At 43.9% G+C, this 15,274-nt stretch overlaps 1 protein-coding gene across 1 annotated transcript; it reads right to left on the bottom strand.

Annotated features, from left to right (window-relative positions):
• Positions 1-529: 529 nt before the first annotated feature.
• Positions 530-15,256, bottom strand: CCDC115 (coiled-coil domain containing 115). The gene is made up of 6 exons (XM_069747910.1): positions 15,226-15,256; positions 10,756-10,901; positions 7,718-7,821; positions 1,302-1,417; positions 873-1,034; positions 530-796 (listed from the first exon to the last, which is right to left on the bottom strand). The coding sequence occupies exons 2-6, from the start codon at positions 10,882-10,884 to the stop codon at positions 684-686; spliced, it is 624 nt and encodes a 207-aa protein (XP_069604011.1). The 5' UTR covers positions 10,885-10,901; positions 15,226-15,256; the 3' UTR covers positions 530-683.
• Positions 15,257-15,274: the final 18 nt, after the last annotated feature.

The following is a 15,274-nucleotide window of genomic DNA, read 5'->3' as shown; positions in this document are numbered from 1 at the left end:
TCCTGCTGCTGGGTTGTTGCCCTCCTACGGCCCCCTCCGCATCTCCTGGTGTACTGTCCTGTATCCTGGTAGCACATCCAGTCACTACGCTGACAGACACAGCAAACCTTCTTGCCACAGCTCACATTGATGTGCCATCCTGCATGAGCTGCACTACCTGAGCGACTTGTGTGGTTGTAGAGTCCGTCTCACTACCACGAGTGTGAAAGCACAACCAACATTCAAAAGTGACCAAAACATCAGCCAGAAAGCATTGGTACCAAGATGTGGTCTGTGGTCCCCACCGGCAGAACCACTCCTTTATTGAGTGTGTCTTGATATTTGCCAATAATTTCCATCTGTTGTCTACTCCATTTGTACAACAGTATGTGAAATTGATTGTCAAACAGTGTTGCTTCCTAAGTGGACAATTTAATTTCACAGAAGTTTGATTTACTTGGAGTTATATTCTGTTGTTAAGTGTTCCCTTTTTCTTTCTTTTTTTGAGAAATTATATATATATATATATATATATTTTTTTTTTTTTTTTATCCATCTCCCAGGCCATAGGTGAAGAAAGAAGAAAAAAAAAAAAAAGAAAAAAAAAAGCAATGAAGTTTCACCACGTCCCAAAAGTCTAATGCCCCGTTCTGGTGGAATTCATTCTTGGTCCTGTATCAACATTTTGGGAGAGTTGGAGACGCTCAGCCAGACTGAACTTGTTCCCGTTTCTTCTGGGCAAGCAAAGCCCGATATTGTTGACGGTTCTCCTCAATGCTGTTCTGGAGAGAGGCGACTTCAGCAGCCAGGATAGTCCCTGCAGGAAAGAGACAAAATGTAAATACTGGCCAGGAGGAGACCTGAGACCACCGTCACTTAGTCTATTCACGGACCTTGCCGGAAGTTACTCTGAGCTTGCCGTAAACTTTGAGGGACCAAAACTCCAAACCATCGCAGGGGGTCGCTAGCCACAGGGGATTTTGGCTTCTCATGGTCCTCTGCTGTAGTGGGTTTCGGTGGTTCCTTGATGCTCTTATGTCCCCGATGTCGGAGAACTAGAATAAAATCAGATAAAATACAATAAAACATGATGACTCACGTCCAAGCAATCTAATCTCCGAACAAAGCCCAACCCCACCCATTGTGGGTGACCCTCACTCCTGCTCAGTACTACAACCTTCACTTACAGAGTAACCCCCCCAGGCGGTCTGCAGGCACGAGCTTCCAGAATTCACTGCTCTTCCCTAAAGAGGGACCGACGCCACTGTTCATACTGAGCCTCCTGGTGCACCATAGAATGCTTTAACAAAATCTGAACTCACCTTGATCTGCAGCTCCGATGTTCTCCACCTTCGGGAGCTTCTCTTCCGTCACTTTGTCCTGCGTGTTCGGCAGTACATGTTCTGCAGTGAATGTCGTCAGCCCATCTTCCACAGTGCTGGACATAGAGAAGGCACATGGAGGAAAATTCAGTGATGCATTCAAATTAACCGATTACTGCTCCTGAGAGATTGTCAGGACATGATGGGAATTGTAGTTACACAACAGCGGAAGAGACACAGGTCATAGGCTACGGTACTACAAATTAGGAGAATTGCTTTATGACTGTAGTTAACCCTGTATATCATACACACAGGTCAGGGAAGCTGAGATACGGAGTGCTGTTTGCAGGCGGCTGACAATGTAGACCTGCTCACGGTGTCCATGTGACCCTGATTAATCAAATATCATCTTTGCAAGATGACTTCCCAATCCTGAACAGATGCCATTCGGTTAATAGGGTTAAGAACAATCCTACTGATCAGCATGATTCACACCAATGGACAGCACAGGGACAGAGGAAGAAGGCTCATAATATGTGGACCATGCAAACAACTCCCCATACCTCAGCAACTTACACCCTTGCCAGTAAGAGAATCTGACCAGATTAATTCATGGTGGGCTTTTACTGCTAACCCATATAGCAGGGCTGTGGAGTCGGAGTTTGAGCCCATTTTGGTGGAGTCGGTATGAAATGGACCAACTCCGACTCCTAAAATATATAATAAATTCGGTACAGTACTTCAATGCAGTTTGTGGGGAATATTTTTATTATAAGAATTTGGGAAAGTTATGAAATGTCCTATATGTCTGTCCTATTACTGATCTAAGGTCTAGACTTTTAGCGGAGATGAATCTGTGCTGCAGTTTATGTTCATGATAAGTAGTGCAGCTCCTCCTCTACAGATAAGGGGAAAAATAAACACAGGGAATGAATGCCTGCATTTATCTCAGAACTTCTGCAGTGAACAGGAAAGCAGGATTAAGGCAAATGCATATCTAAACTTTCAATAAACTGTGCATAAATCAATAGTCCAGTATACTGTATGGGGTCTCTGTATTCTTGATGTTTTAGTTTGTTTTTCCTCTTAACCCATGATTGGAGAAATTAGCTGCCCTGATGACTTATATACACACTATACATAGAATATAAGGGGAAAAACTTTTTTCTAACATGTCAAATTCAGAAATACAGTAACTGGATCGATGAGGACGTGTGTGTGTTCTGCAATATGATTAAGCACAAACGTGCTCCCTCCCTCTTCATAAACTGTGAAGAAATATGATGTGAAGCATTTAGTGAGCTGTACCCTGAGACAAGCCTGACATTGAAAGTTCAGCATAAAGCTATCCAACATATTTTACAAACTTTATATTTATCATCTGCCCTATTGATTTATGCAAAGATTATAATTTAGGATATAAATAAAACACAGTGCATGATTTCCTATTCTTGCAAGAATTACAATATACCTTATTTTTTACAGGACATAACTATCTTGAGAGCGAATTAAGAAGTATCTTATGAAGTTAGCTGTATTTGAGCATTTTACAGTGACTCAAGATAAAAACATTTTGTGTGTGTCAGTGTATAGATGACCCAGATTAAAACAAATGCTGTGATGTCAAAATCAGGCAGTGATAAAAATGCTCCTTCAAAAGCTTCCAATCTAAGAAGACATTTACAACACTGCCACCCAAAAGTTTACAAAGCTGTGATTGAAAAATATCACAGCGGCACCAAGAAACCAGAGACCAGCACTTCCCGCCAGGCAAAGGAGGAGGAAAGAGTGTCTCAAACATCAGTCACAAGATATTTTGTAAGAGACAAAGTTAGTGTAACAATGACAGAAGATGTGTTTAAAAGACAGCTCATCGAGCTTGTTGTGAAGGACAGTGTACCATTATCATTATTTGCATGACCAGATTTTACAGCTCTTAATTGAGAAATGGCCCACAAACTTGGTGTTTCTCTTGAAAGAAAAAGTACTGTATATACTCGAGTATAAGCCGAGCCAAATATAAGCAGAGACCCCTAATTTTGCCACAAAAAAACTGGGAAAACTTAATGACTCGAGTAGAAGCCTAGGGTGAAAAATGCAGCAGCTACCGGTAAATGTCAAAAATAAAAATATGTACCAATAAAAGTAAAATTAATTGAGACATCAGTAGGTTAAGTGTTTTTGAATATCCAAATTTAATCCGGAGCCCCATATAATGCTCCATACAGTTCATGATGGACCCCATATAATGCTCCATACAAAATATGCCCCATATAATGCTCCATACAGTTTATGATGGGCCCCATAAGATGCTCCATATTAAAATATGCCCTATATAATGCTGCACAAATGTTGATTATGGCCCCATAAGATGCTCAAAACAGACATTTGCCCCATATAATGCTGCACAAATGCTGATTATGGCCCCATAAGATGCTCCATACAGACATTTGCCCCATATAATGTTGCACAAATGCTGATTATGGCCCAATAAGATGCTCCATACAGATATTTACCCCCATATAACGCTGCACATGGCCCCATAAGATGCTCCATAGAAATATTTGCCCCATATAACGCTGCACATGGCCCCATAAGATGCTCCATAGAAATATTTGCCCCAATATAATGCTGCACATGGGCCCATAAGATGCTCCATAGAGATATTTGCCCCAATATAATGCTGCACATGGGCCCATAAGATGCTCCATAGAGATATTTGTCCATATGCTGTTGCTGCAATAAAAAAATAAATAAATAAATCAGTCACCTCTCGTCGCTCAGGCCCCCGGCACTTGCTATACTCACCTTTCCCGTTCCACCGCTGAGCGCTGCTGTGTCTTCCGCGTCCTCTGCACTGACTGTTCAGGCAGAGGGCGGCACGCACACTAATCACGTCATCGCACCCTCTGACCTGAGCGTCACTGCAGAGGACACGGAAGACGGAGCGGCGCTGACGGTGGAACATGGGACAGGCGAATATGCCCCCCGTCACTACTCACCTGCTCCTGGCACTGTCCCTGCAGGTCCATAGTTCTCCGGGCGCCGGCAGCTTCTTCCTGTATTGAGCGGTCACATGGTACTGCGCATTACAGTAATGAATATGCAGCTCCAACCCTATGGGAGTGGAGTTGGGTCCATATTCATTACTGTAATGAGCGGTACCATGTGACCGCTCAATACAGGAAGAAGCTGCCGGCGCCCGGAGAACTATGGACCTGCAGGGACCGCGCCAGGAGCAGGTGAGTATTATTAGACAGCTGCCGCACCCCCTCCCCTGCCGACCCCTGGGAATGACTCAAGTATAAGCCGAAAGGGGCAATTTCAGCCTAAAAGAAAAAAATGGGCTGAAATTCTCGGCTTATGCTCGAGTATATAAGGTATTAGAAAATTAGCGATTGAAGAAGCCCTTAACCAAAAGGAAGATCTTAACCCCTTAGTGACAGAGCCAAAATTTTTTTTAATCTGACCAGTGTCACTTTATTTTGTAATAACTCTGGAACGCTTCAACAAATCCCAGTGATTTTGAGACCATTTTTTCGTGATACATTATATTTTATGATACTGGTAAGTTTAGGTTGATATGTTTTGTGTTTATTTATATAAAATATCAGAAATTTGAGAAAAATGTAAAAAAAATTAGCAATTTTCAAACTCTGAATGATTATCCCTTTAATCCAGATAGTCATACCACAGCAAAACATTAATAAATAGCATTTCCCTCATGTCTGCTTTATATCAGCACCATTTGTAAATTGTTCTTTTATTTTGTTAGCATTTTAGGAGGTTTAAAACTGTAGCATCAATTTTTCATTTTTTCAAGGAAACTTACAAAATTTATTTTTTCAGGGACTTATCCGTGTTTGAAGTGACTTTATTGGTCCCCCAAAAGTGATACCATTTTTAAAACAGCACCCCCTGACATATTGAAAATTGCTGTCAGGTAGTTTATTAACCCTTCTGGTGATCTTCAGCAATTAATGCAAAGTGGCATGACAGAAATGAAAATATGTATTTTTACCACCTAAATGCCTCTAACTTCTGAACAGGTTACAAGAGCCAGTAGATTGTAAGGCTACTATTTGGTCATGAATTGCCATGGCAAACATCAGGACCACACAATCATGATCTGAGGGCACCGATTGGGATAAAGAGGAAGCCCCCACACTATGTTAACCCTTTATAATTATGTAGTCACTATTGAGAGCAGCATCTAAGGGGTTAAACAGTTTTGGAAGGTGCAAACACTGATCGTGGCTGATACAGCAAGTTGTCAGCTATAGTGGACAGCCAACAGCTACTGGATTGTCACCTGTATGGGGAGGCTATTCTCTTATATCTCAGGTCAGTTAAAAGACGTATTGGCTGTCATTAAGGGGTTAAAAAGACTCTTGAGACGCTTTGTGTTTCTTAAAATGGATGCCTGCACACGGCACATAGTGAACTATTTTGCTATGAACTTTCGATATGTTTGCGACAACAAAAAGATTGTTACTAAGACACTGGCAGTAAAAGATACTAAAGCTCTTCACAGCAACCAGTTTCTCCACACCTTAGTGGAAAAAGTTCTTCAAGATTATCAACTAAAAAAAAAAAAGAACAGGTTCTTGCTATTGTAACTGATAATGCTGCAAACATGATAAGTACAATTAAACTGAAGAATGAGAATGATGAAGGTGAACAGCAGCTAGAACATTTCACAGTCAGTACGTTGGAGATAGAAGGCCACAGTCCTGTTCCCATAACGGAGGAACAAACAGACATTACTACAGAAGAACAGCAAAATGATTCTTTACAATTAGATGATCTTGTTGAAGCTGCTTCACACCTCCTTCCTATTCAGCACATGCACCGTGTTGTGCACATGCTGCAGCTGGCAATAAGAGATAATCAGAGTTCCAGCATGTCTCTCTTGCTGACTAGCAAAGTGAGGAAATTGGCTATTGCTGCCAAAACCCCTAAAGTGGATTCCATCTTGAAGAGACGTGCTGGAAAAGGGGCATTTGTGGATCAAGCCACTCGGTGGGGCAGCACCAATTTATTGATTGAGCTATTTCTTAAGCTGAAACCCTTCCTTGTAGATATGGCCAACCCTCAGGTAACTACATGAAGGTCAATGGACACAGGTGGCTGAATTGAAGGAATTGTTTCATCACTCATTTACAGTGACTAAGAAGTTACAAGCTGAGGATTTAACTCCTGGCATTTTTATAAAGGAGTGGAAGAACTTGTTGTTTTGCCTGTCCTAAAGAGGAGGTTTAACCGCAAATGGTATTGCTGCTTCAATGAAACAGAGAGACACTGCTATTAGAAAATAAAATTCTTCTGGCAGCTGTTTATGTGGACCAGAGTCATTGTATATTGCTGGATGATCAACAGCTTACTAAAGGAAAAGAAGCTCTGATTGAGGTAGCAGTTAGGATGAGTGGGCCACAGGACGGCCAAGAGCAAGAGGACTCGGGTCCTGCCAGTGCTACTGCTGCCGTTCCTTCATCCTCATCAGATGAAGAGTTTGATTTTGAAAAGTATTTGGATGACATGGAGCGGGCGAAGCATAGCCGCAGGGAAAAAAAAAAAAAAAAAAAAAAAAAAGATTCCACTCCCATAGAAAACAGATTGACCATATTTCAGCGATGTGTTTCACTTGCTCTCAAAGAAGTAGAAGAGTTCAATCGTTCATCAAAACTGACTGTGCACGGGGTAATTCCTTTGTACCCTGAAATTGTTAGAGATGTTGCCCATGTGGTTACTGCTTTGCCACCAACCCAAGTTAGTGTAGAGAGGTTGTTCTCTAGCCTTAAAATAATTAGGTCAGATTTGAGGTCATCTATGAAGGAGGATCTGATGGAGGCGATACTATTTCTCTGAACAAATTCAAAGACTGCACAAAGGTTATTCGGTAAGATTTTGTTGAAATTTTTTTTTCCTACACTTACTGCATAGAGTATAATAAATTGTAAATATGAAAAAGCTTTTTGTTCTAAAAGTTGTATTCCAATAAATATATTGTATGCTCTATCTAAGTGGCCTGATTATTGTATCATAATAATGAATAAAAGCCTGATGTTACCATTTTACCACAGTAAATTTGTCACTTAAACATGAGCCATGGATGAGGGAGTCGGTGTCATGGAAATTGAGGAGTCGGAGTCGGAGATTTAGCCTACCGATAGAGCAGATAACAGAATAAGGGCTCCTTTTCACTTGTGAGAAATACGTGCGAGTCTCGCAGGTTAAAACCAAGCTCTCGAGCCGGCACTCCAGAGCGGAGCGTGCAGCCGCACAGCAATACATGGAGCTGCACGCTCCGCTCCCAAGTGCCGGCTCCAGAGCTTGGTTTTAACATGCAAGATTTGCACGTATTTCTCACAAGTGAAAAGGAGCCCTAAGGGTAAGAAATAAAATACTGTCCTCACCTGTCCTGGACAAACGTGGAAGGCGTCATCTCCGGCGTATACTGTAATGAGGACACAGACTTATTCCCCATAGAATATCGAGACTGAGAAAGGCAGAACCATCCCTGAAAATAACACAGGTCACAATAATGCTGATTATATCTGTAATAATGCCGCCAGACACAGATATATATAACAACACCGCCAGACACAGATATTATATATAACAACACCACTAGACACAGATATTATATATAACAACACCACTAGACACAGATATTATACACTGCTCTAAAAAAATAAAGGGAACACTTAAACGACCCAATAGAACTCCGAGTCAATCACACTTCTGTGAAATCAACCTGTCCAGTTATGAAGCAACAGTAATTGTGAATCAATTTCTCCTGCTGCTGTGCAAATGGAACAGAGAACAGGTAGAGATGATAGGCAATTAGCAAGACGAGGAGTGGTCCTGCAGGGGGTGACCACAGAACATTTCTCTGTTCTCATCCTCTTTGACCGTTTTGGTCACTTTGGCATTTTGTCATTGCTCTTACCCCTAGAGGTACTGTACAGTAGCATGAGGCGGTGTCTACAACCCACAGAAGCTGCTCAGGTAATTTCACTCATCCAGGATGGCACATCAATGCGAGCTGTGATAAGAAGGGTAGCTGTGTCTGTCAGCACAGTGTCCAGAGCATGGAGCAGATACCAGGAGACAGGCCAGTAAACCAGGAGACGTGGAGGGGGCCATAGGAGGGCAACAACCCAGTAGTATGAATGTAACCTCCTCCTCTGTGCAAGGAGGAACAAGAGGAAGAGTACCAGAGCCCTGGAAAACGTTCTCCAGCAGGTCACTAACATCCAGGCATCTGCTCAAACTGTCAGAAACAGACTACATGAGGGTAGTATGAGGGCCCAGCATCCACAAGTGTGTGTTGTGCTTACAGCACAACATCGTGCAGGATGGTTGGTTGGCATTTGCCAGAAAAGACCAAGATTGGCAGATTCGACATTGGTGCCCTAACTGCCATTAGGTACCAGGATGAGATCCTCAGACCCATTGTGAGACCATATGCAGGTGCAGTGGACCCTGGGTTCCTTCTGACGCTTGACAATGCTAGGCCTCATGGGGCTGAAGTGTGTAAGCAGTTCCTGCATGATGAAGGCATTATTGCTATGGACTGGCCCGCCCGTTCTCCAGACCAGAATCCATTCAAGCACATCTGGGACATCATGTCTCGTTCCATCCACCACTGCCACATTGCACCAAAGACTGTCCAGGACACAGTTAACTGATGCTTTAATCCAGGTCTGGGAGGAGATTATTATTATTATTATTTATATAGCACCCTTGATTCTATGGTGCTGTACATGAGAAGGGGTTACATACAAATTACAGATATCACTTACAATAAGCAAACTAACAATTACAGACTGATACAGAGGGGCGAGGACCCTGCCCTTGCGGGCTTACATTCTACAGGATTATGGGGAAGGAGACAAGAGGTTGAGGGTTGCAGGAGCTCCGGTGTTGGTGAGGTGGTAGCTTCGGTAGTGGTGAGGCGGCAGCGGGGTCAGTGCAGGCTGTAGGCTTACCTGAAGAGATGAGTTTTCAGGTTTCATTTGAAGGATCTGAATGTGATTGCTAGTCGGACGTGTTGGGGCAAAGAATTCCAGAGGATGGGGGATATTCGGGAGAAGTCTTGGAGGCGGTTGGGTGAGGAGAGAATAAGTGTGGAGGAGAGAAGGAGGTCTTGGGAGGACCGGAGATCACGTGAGGGAAAATATTGGGAGATTACTTCAGAGATATATGGAGGAGACAGGTTATGGATGGCTTTGTAGGTCAGTGTTAGTAATCTGAACTGGATACGCTGAGGGAATGGGAGCCAGTGAAGAGATTTACAGAGGGGGGGAAGCGGAGGAGTAGCGAGGAGAGAGATGAATTAGTCGGGCAGCAGAGTTAAGGATGGACTGGAGAGGTGCAAAGGTGTTAGCAGGGAGGCTACAGAAAAGGATGTTGCAGTAGTCGAGGCGGGAGATGATGAGGGCATGCACAAGCATTTTAGTAGATTAACGGTTGAGGAAAGGACGGATTCTGGAGATATTTTTGAGCTGGAGGCGACAGGAGGTGGAAAAAGCTTGGATGTGCGGTTTGAAGGACAGGGCAGAGTCAAGGGTTACTCCGAGGCAGCGGACTTCAGGTATGGGGGAAAGCATGATGTCGTTAATTGCGATAGTTAGGTCAGGTAAGGCTACGTTCACATTTGCGTTGTTGGGCGCAGCGTCGTCGATAGATACCGACACATGCGTCATGCGCCCCTATCTTTAACATGGGGAGCGCATGGACATACGCCGGTATGCATTGTAATGCGTTTTACGACGCATGCGTCATTTTGACGCACAAGACAGGGCGCAGACGACGCTACTTGTAGCGTTTTCCCTGCGCCGAAGTTCCTGATCTTTACTATTTTATGACAATGCATGTGTCACAAAACGCTGCGTTGTGTATATGCGTTGTGGGTTGCGTCGACGACGCTGCGCCCAACAACGCAAATGTGAACGTAGCCTAAGGAAGATCTATGAGATGGAGGAAAGATGATGAGATCCTTCATTACAACATCCACCGCCTCATCAGGAGCATGCCCAGGCGTTGTACAGTAGGGAGGTCATACAGGCACGTGGAGGCCACACACAATACTGAGCATCATTTCCTTGTCTAGAGGCTTTTCCACTGAAGTTGGATTCGCTTTTAATATGATTTTCCACTTTTGAGTATCATTCCAAATCCAGACCTCCATGGGATATTATTTTTGATTTAAATGGATAATTTTTATGTTTTATTGTTCTCCGCATTCCACTGGGATTTTAGTGTTCCCTTTATTTTTTGAGCAGTGTATATAACACCATATATATCCGTGATAATACCACCAGACACTGAGATATTCTATATAACACCATCGTACATATCCATAATAATACTGCCGGACACGGAGATAGTACATAAAATAATACCCTTAGAGGTTTATATACGTGTATGAGGTGAGGACACCACTCACCTTCTCAATGACTGCGTTCAGACATTGTCTCTTCTCCTTCAGATCTTCCAGATCATCCATAACTCTCAGAAGGAGCTGATCCAGACGCTGATTTACATCCACCGTAGTCTCCTCCACAGAAGGCGCCATGTTTACAGTGGAGGAAACTGAGAAGAATCGTGATAACCATGATACCGATTATCGGATGTGTCTAATCCTACCCTATGTGATGCTGTCTGCTGAGCAGTGTATCTGAGCTGTGTATCCAATCCTATCCTGTGTGATACTGTCTGCTGAGCCGTGTATCTGAGCCGTGTATCTAATCCTATTCTGTGTGACTGTCTGCTTAGCCGTGTATCTATTCCTATTCTGTGTGACTGTCTGCTGAGCCGTGTATCTAATCCTATCCTGTGTGATACTCTCTGCCAAGCTGTGTATCTAATCCTATCCTGTGTGATACTGTCTGCCGAGCCGTGTATCTAATCCTATTCTGTGTGACTATATGTGAGCCGTGTATCTAATCTTATCCTGTGTGATACTGTCTGCTGAGCCGTGTATCTGATCCTATCCTGTGTGATACTGTCTGCTGAGCCGTGTATCTGATCCTATCCTGTGTGATACTGTCTGCTGAGCCGTGTATCTAATCCTATCCTGTGTGATACTGTCTGCTGAGCCGTGTATCTAATCCTATCCTGTGTGATACTGTCTGCAGAGCCATGTATCTAATCCTATCCTGTGTGATACTGTCTTCTGAGCCGTGTATCTAATCCTATCCTGTGTGATACTGTCTTCTGAGCCGTGTATCTAATCCTATCCTGCGTGATACTGTCTGCTGAGCAGTGTATCTAATCCTATCCTGTGTGATACTGTCTGCCAAGCCGTGTATCTAATCCTATCCTGTGTGATACTGTCTGCCGAGCCGTGTATCTAATCCTATTCTGTGTGACTGTATGTGAGCCGTGTATCTAATCCTATCCTGTGTGATACGGTCTGCTGAGCCGTGTATCTGATCCTATCCTGTGTGATACTGTCTGCTGAGCCGTGTATCTGATCCTATCCTGTGTGATACTGTCTGCTGAGCCATGTATCTAATCCTATCCTGTGTGATACTGTCTGCTGAGCAGTGTATCTAATCCTATCCTGTGTGATACTGTCTGCCAAGCCGTGTATCTAATCCTATCCTGTGTGATACTGTCTGCCGAGCCGTGTATCTAATCCTATTCTGTGTGACTGTATGTGAGCCGTGTATCTAATCCTATCCTGTGTGATACGGTCTGCTGAGCCGTGTATCTGATCCTATCCTGTGTGATACTGTCTGCTGAGCCGTGTATCTAATCCTATCCTGTGTGATACTGTCTTCTGAGCCGTGTATCTAATCCTATCCTGTGTGATACTGTCTGCTGAGCTGTGTATCTAATCCTATCCTGTGTGATACTGTCTGCTGAGCAGTGTAACTAATCCTATTCTGCGTGACTGTCTTCTGAGCCGTGCATCTAACCCTATCCTGTGTGATACTGTCTGCTGAGCCGTGTGTCTAATCCTATCCTGTGTGATACTGTCTGCTGAGCCGTGTGTCTAATCCTATCCTGTGTGATACTGTCTGCTGAGCCGTGTATCTAATCCTATCCTGTGTGATACTGTCTGCCGAGCTGTGTATCTAATCCTATTCTGTGTGACTACTGAGCCGTGTATCTAATCCTATCCTGTGTGATACGGTCTGCTGAGCTGTGTATCTAATCCTATCCTGTGTGATACTGTCTGCTGAGCCGTGTATCTAATCCTATCCTGTGTGATACTATCTGCTGAGCTGTGTATCTAATCCTATCCTGTGTGATACTGTCTACCGATCCGTGTATCTAATCCTATCCTGTGTGATACGGTCTGCTGAGCTGTGTATCTAATCCTATCCTGTGTGATACTGTCTGCCGAGCTGTGTATCTAATCCTATTCTGTGTGACTACTGAGCCGTGTATCTAATCCTATCCTGTGTGATACGGTCTGCTGAGCTGTGTATCTAATCCTATCCTGTGTGATACTGTCTGCTGAGCTGTGTATCTAATCCTATCCTGTGTGATACTGTCTGCTGAGCCGTGTATCTAATCCTATCCTGTGTGATACTATCTGCTGAGCTGTGTATCTAATCCTATCCTGTGTGATACTGTCTACCGATCCGTGTATCTAATCCTATCCTGTGTGATACGGTCTGCTGAGCTGTGTATCTAATCCTATCCTGTGTGATACTGTCTGCTGAGCTGTGTATCTAATCCTATCCTGTGTGATACTGTCTGCCGAGCCGTGTATCTAATCCTATTCTGTGTGACTGTATGTGAGCCGTGTATCTAATCCTATCCTGTGTGATACGGTCTGCTGAGCCGTGTATCTGATCCTATCCTGTGTGATACTGTCTGCTGAGCCGTGTATCTAATCCTATCCTGTGTGATACTGTCTGCTGAGCCGTGTGTCTAATCCTATCCTGTGTGATACTGTCTGCTGAGCCGTGTGTCTAATCCTATCCTGTGTGATACTGTCTGCTGAGCCGTGTATCTAATCCTATCCTGTGTGATACTGTCTGCTGAGCCGTGTATCTAATCCTATCCTGTGTGATACTGTCTGCCGAGCTGTGTATCTAATCCTATTCTGTGTGACTACTGAGCCGTGTATCTAATCCTATCCTGTGTGATACGGTCTGCTGAGCCGTGTATCTAATCCTATCCTGTGTGATACTGTCTGCTGAGATGTGTATCTAATCCTATCCTGTGTGATACTATCTGCTGAGCTGTGTATCTAATCCTATCCTGTGTGATACGGTCTGCTGAGCTGTGTATCTAATCCTATCCTGTGTGATACTGTCTGCTGAGCCGTGTATCTAATCCTATCCTGTGTGATACTATCTGCTGAGCTGTGTATCTAATCCTATCCTGTGTGATACTGTCTACCGATCCGTGTATCTAATCCTATCCTGTGTGATACGGTCTGCTGAGCTGTGTATCTAATCCTATCCTGTGTGATACTGTCTGCCGAGCTGTGTATCTAATCCTATTCTGTGTGACTACTGAGCCGTGTATCTAATCCTATCCTGTGTGATACGGTCTGCTGAGCTGTGTATCTAATCCTATCCTGTGTGATACTGTCTGCTGAGCTGTGTATCTAATCCTATCCTGTGTGATACTGTCTGCTGAGCCGTGTATCTAATCCTATCCTGTGTGATACTATCTGCTGAGCTGTGTATCTAATCCTATCCTGTGTGATACTGTCTACCGATCCGTGTATCTAATCCTATCCTGTGTGATACGGTCTGCTGAGCTGTGTATCTAATCCTATCCTGTGTGATACTGTCTGCTGAGCTGTGTATCTAATCCTATCCTGTGTGATACTGTCTGCCGAGCCGTGTATCTAATCCTATTCTGTGTGACTGTATGTGAGCCGTGTATCTAATCCTATCCTGTGTGATACGGTCTGCTGAGCCGTGTATCTGATCCTATCCTGTGTGATACTGTCTGCTGAGCCGTGTATCTAATCCTATCCTGTGTGATACTGTCTGCTGAGCCGTGTGTCTAATCCTATCCTGTGTGATACTGTCTGCTGAGCCGTGTGTCTAATCCTATCCTGTGTGATACTGTCTGCTGAGCCGTGTATCTAATCCTATCCTGTGTGATACTGTCTGCCGAGCTGTGTATCTAATCCTATTCTGTGTGACTACTGAGCCGTGTATCTAATCCTATCCTGTGTGATACGGTCTGCTGAGCCGTGTATCTAATCCTATCCTGTGTGATACTATCTGCTGAGCTGTGTATCTAATCCTATCCTGTGTGATACTGTCTACCGAGCCGTGTATCTAATCCTATCCTGTGTGATACGGTCTGCTGAGCCGTGTATCTGATCCTATCCTGTGTGATACTGTCTGCTGAGCCGTGTATCTAATCCTATCCTGTGTGATACTGTCTGCTGAGCCGTGTGTCTAATCCTATCCTGTGTGATACTGTCTGCTGAGCCGTGTATCTAATCCTATCCTGTGTGATACTGTCTGCTGAGCCGTGTATCTAATCCTATCCTGTGTGATACTGTCTGCCGAGCTGTGTATCTAATCCTATTCTGTGTGACTACTGAGCCGTGTATCTAATCCTATCCTGTGTGATACGGTCTGCTGAGCCGTGTATCTAATCCTATCCTGTGTGATACTATCTGCTGAGCTGTGTATCTAATCCTATCCTGTGTGATACTGTCTACCGAGCCGTGTATCTAATCCTATCCTGTGTGATACGGTCTGCTGAGCTGTGTATCTAATCCTATCCTGTGTGATACTGTGCTGAGCTGTGTATCTAATCCTATCCTGTGTGATACTGTCTGCTGAGTTGTGTATCTAAGCCTCTAACATGTGGTTGAGCTGCAGTTCCTCCGTACACTAGTTAGTACCAGGACACACAGACACCGTCCCCTCACTACAATCCTCCCTGTATAACGTTTCCCCATAGCTCCTGCTCCTGTCCTCACCTTCTGACACGATCTTCTCACATGACCTTCCCACCCCCAGAAGTAGTCT

The sequence above is a fragment of the Ranitomeya imitator genome, chromosome 2 (assembly GCF_032444005.1).
Source record: "Ranitomeya imitator isolate aRanImi1 chromosome 2, aRanImi1.pri, whole genome shotgun sequence".
NCBI classification, from domain to species: Eukaryota; Metazoa; Chordata; class Amphibia; order Anura; family Dendrobatidae; genus Ranitomeya; species Ranitomeya imitator.
The sequence above is the reverse complement of the archived record's forward strand: the minus strand, read 5'-3'. Positions and strand labels throughout refer to the sequence as shown.

Bases quoted from the DNA above. Each gene is read 5' to 3' on its own strand.
- CCDC115 (XM_069747910.1), bottom strand. From the start codon at position 10,884: ATGGCGCCTTCTGTGGAGGAGACTACGGTGGATGTAAATCAGCGTCTG. The intron at 1,035-1,301 runs GTGAGTTCAGAT...ATTTTATTCTAG, and splicing joins CATCGGAGCTGCAGATCAAG to TTCTCCGACATCGGGGACAT. The intron at 797-872 runs GTCCGTGAATAG...TCTTTCCTGCAG, and splicing joins TCAGAGTAACTTCCGGCAAG to GGACTATCCTGGCTGCTGAA.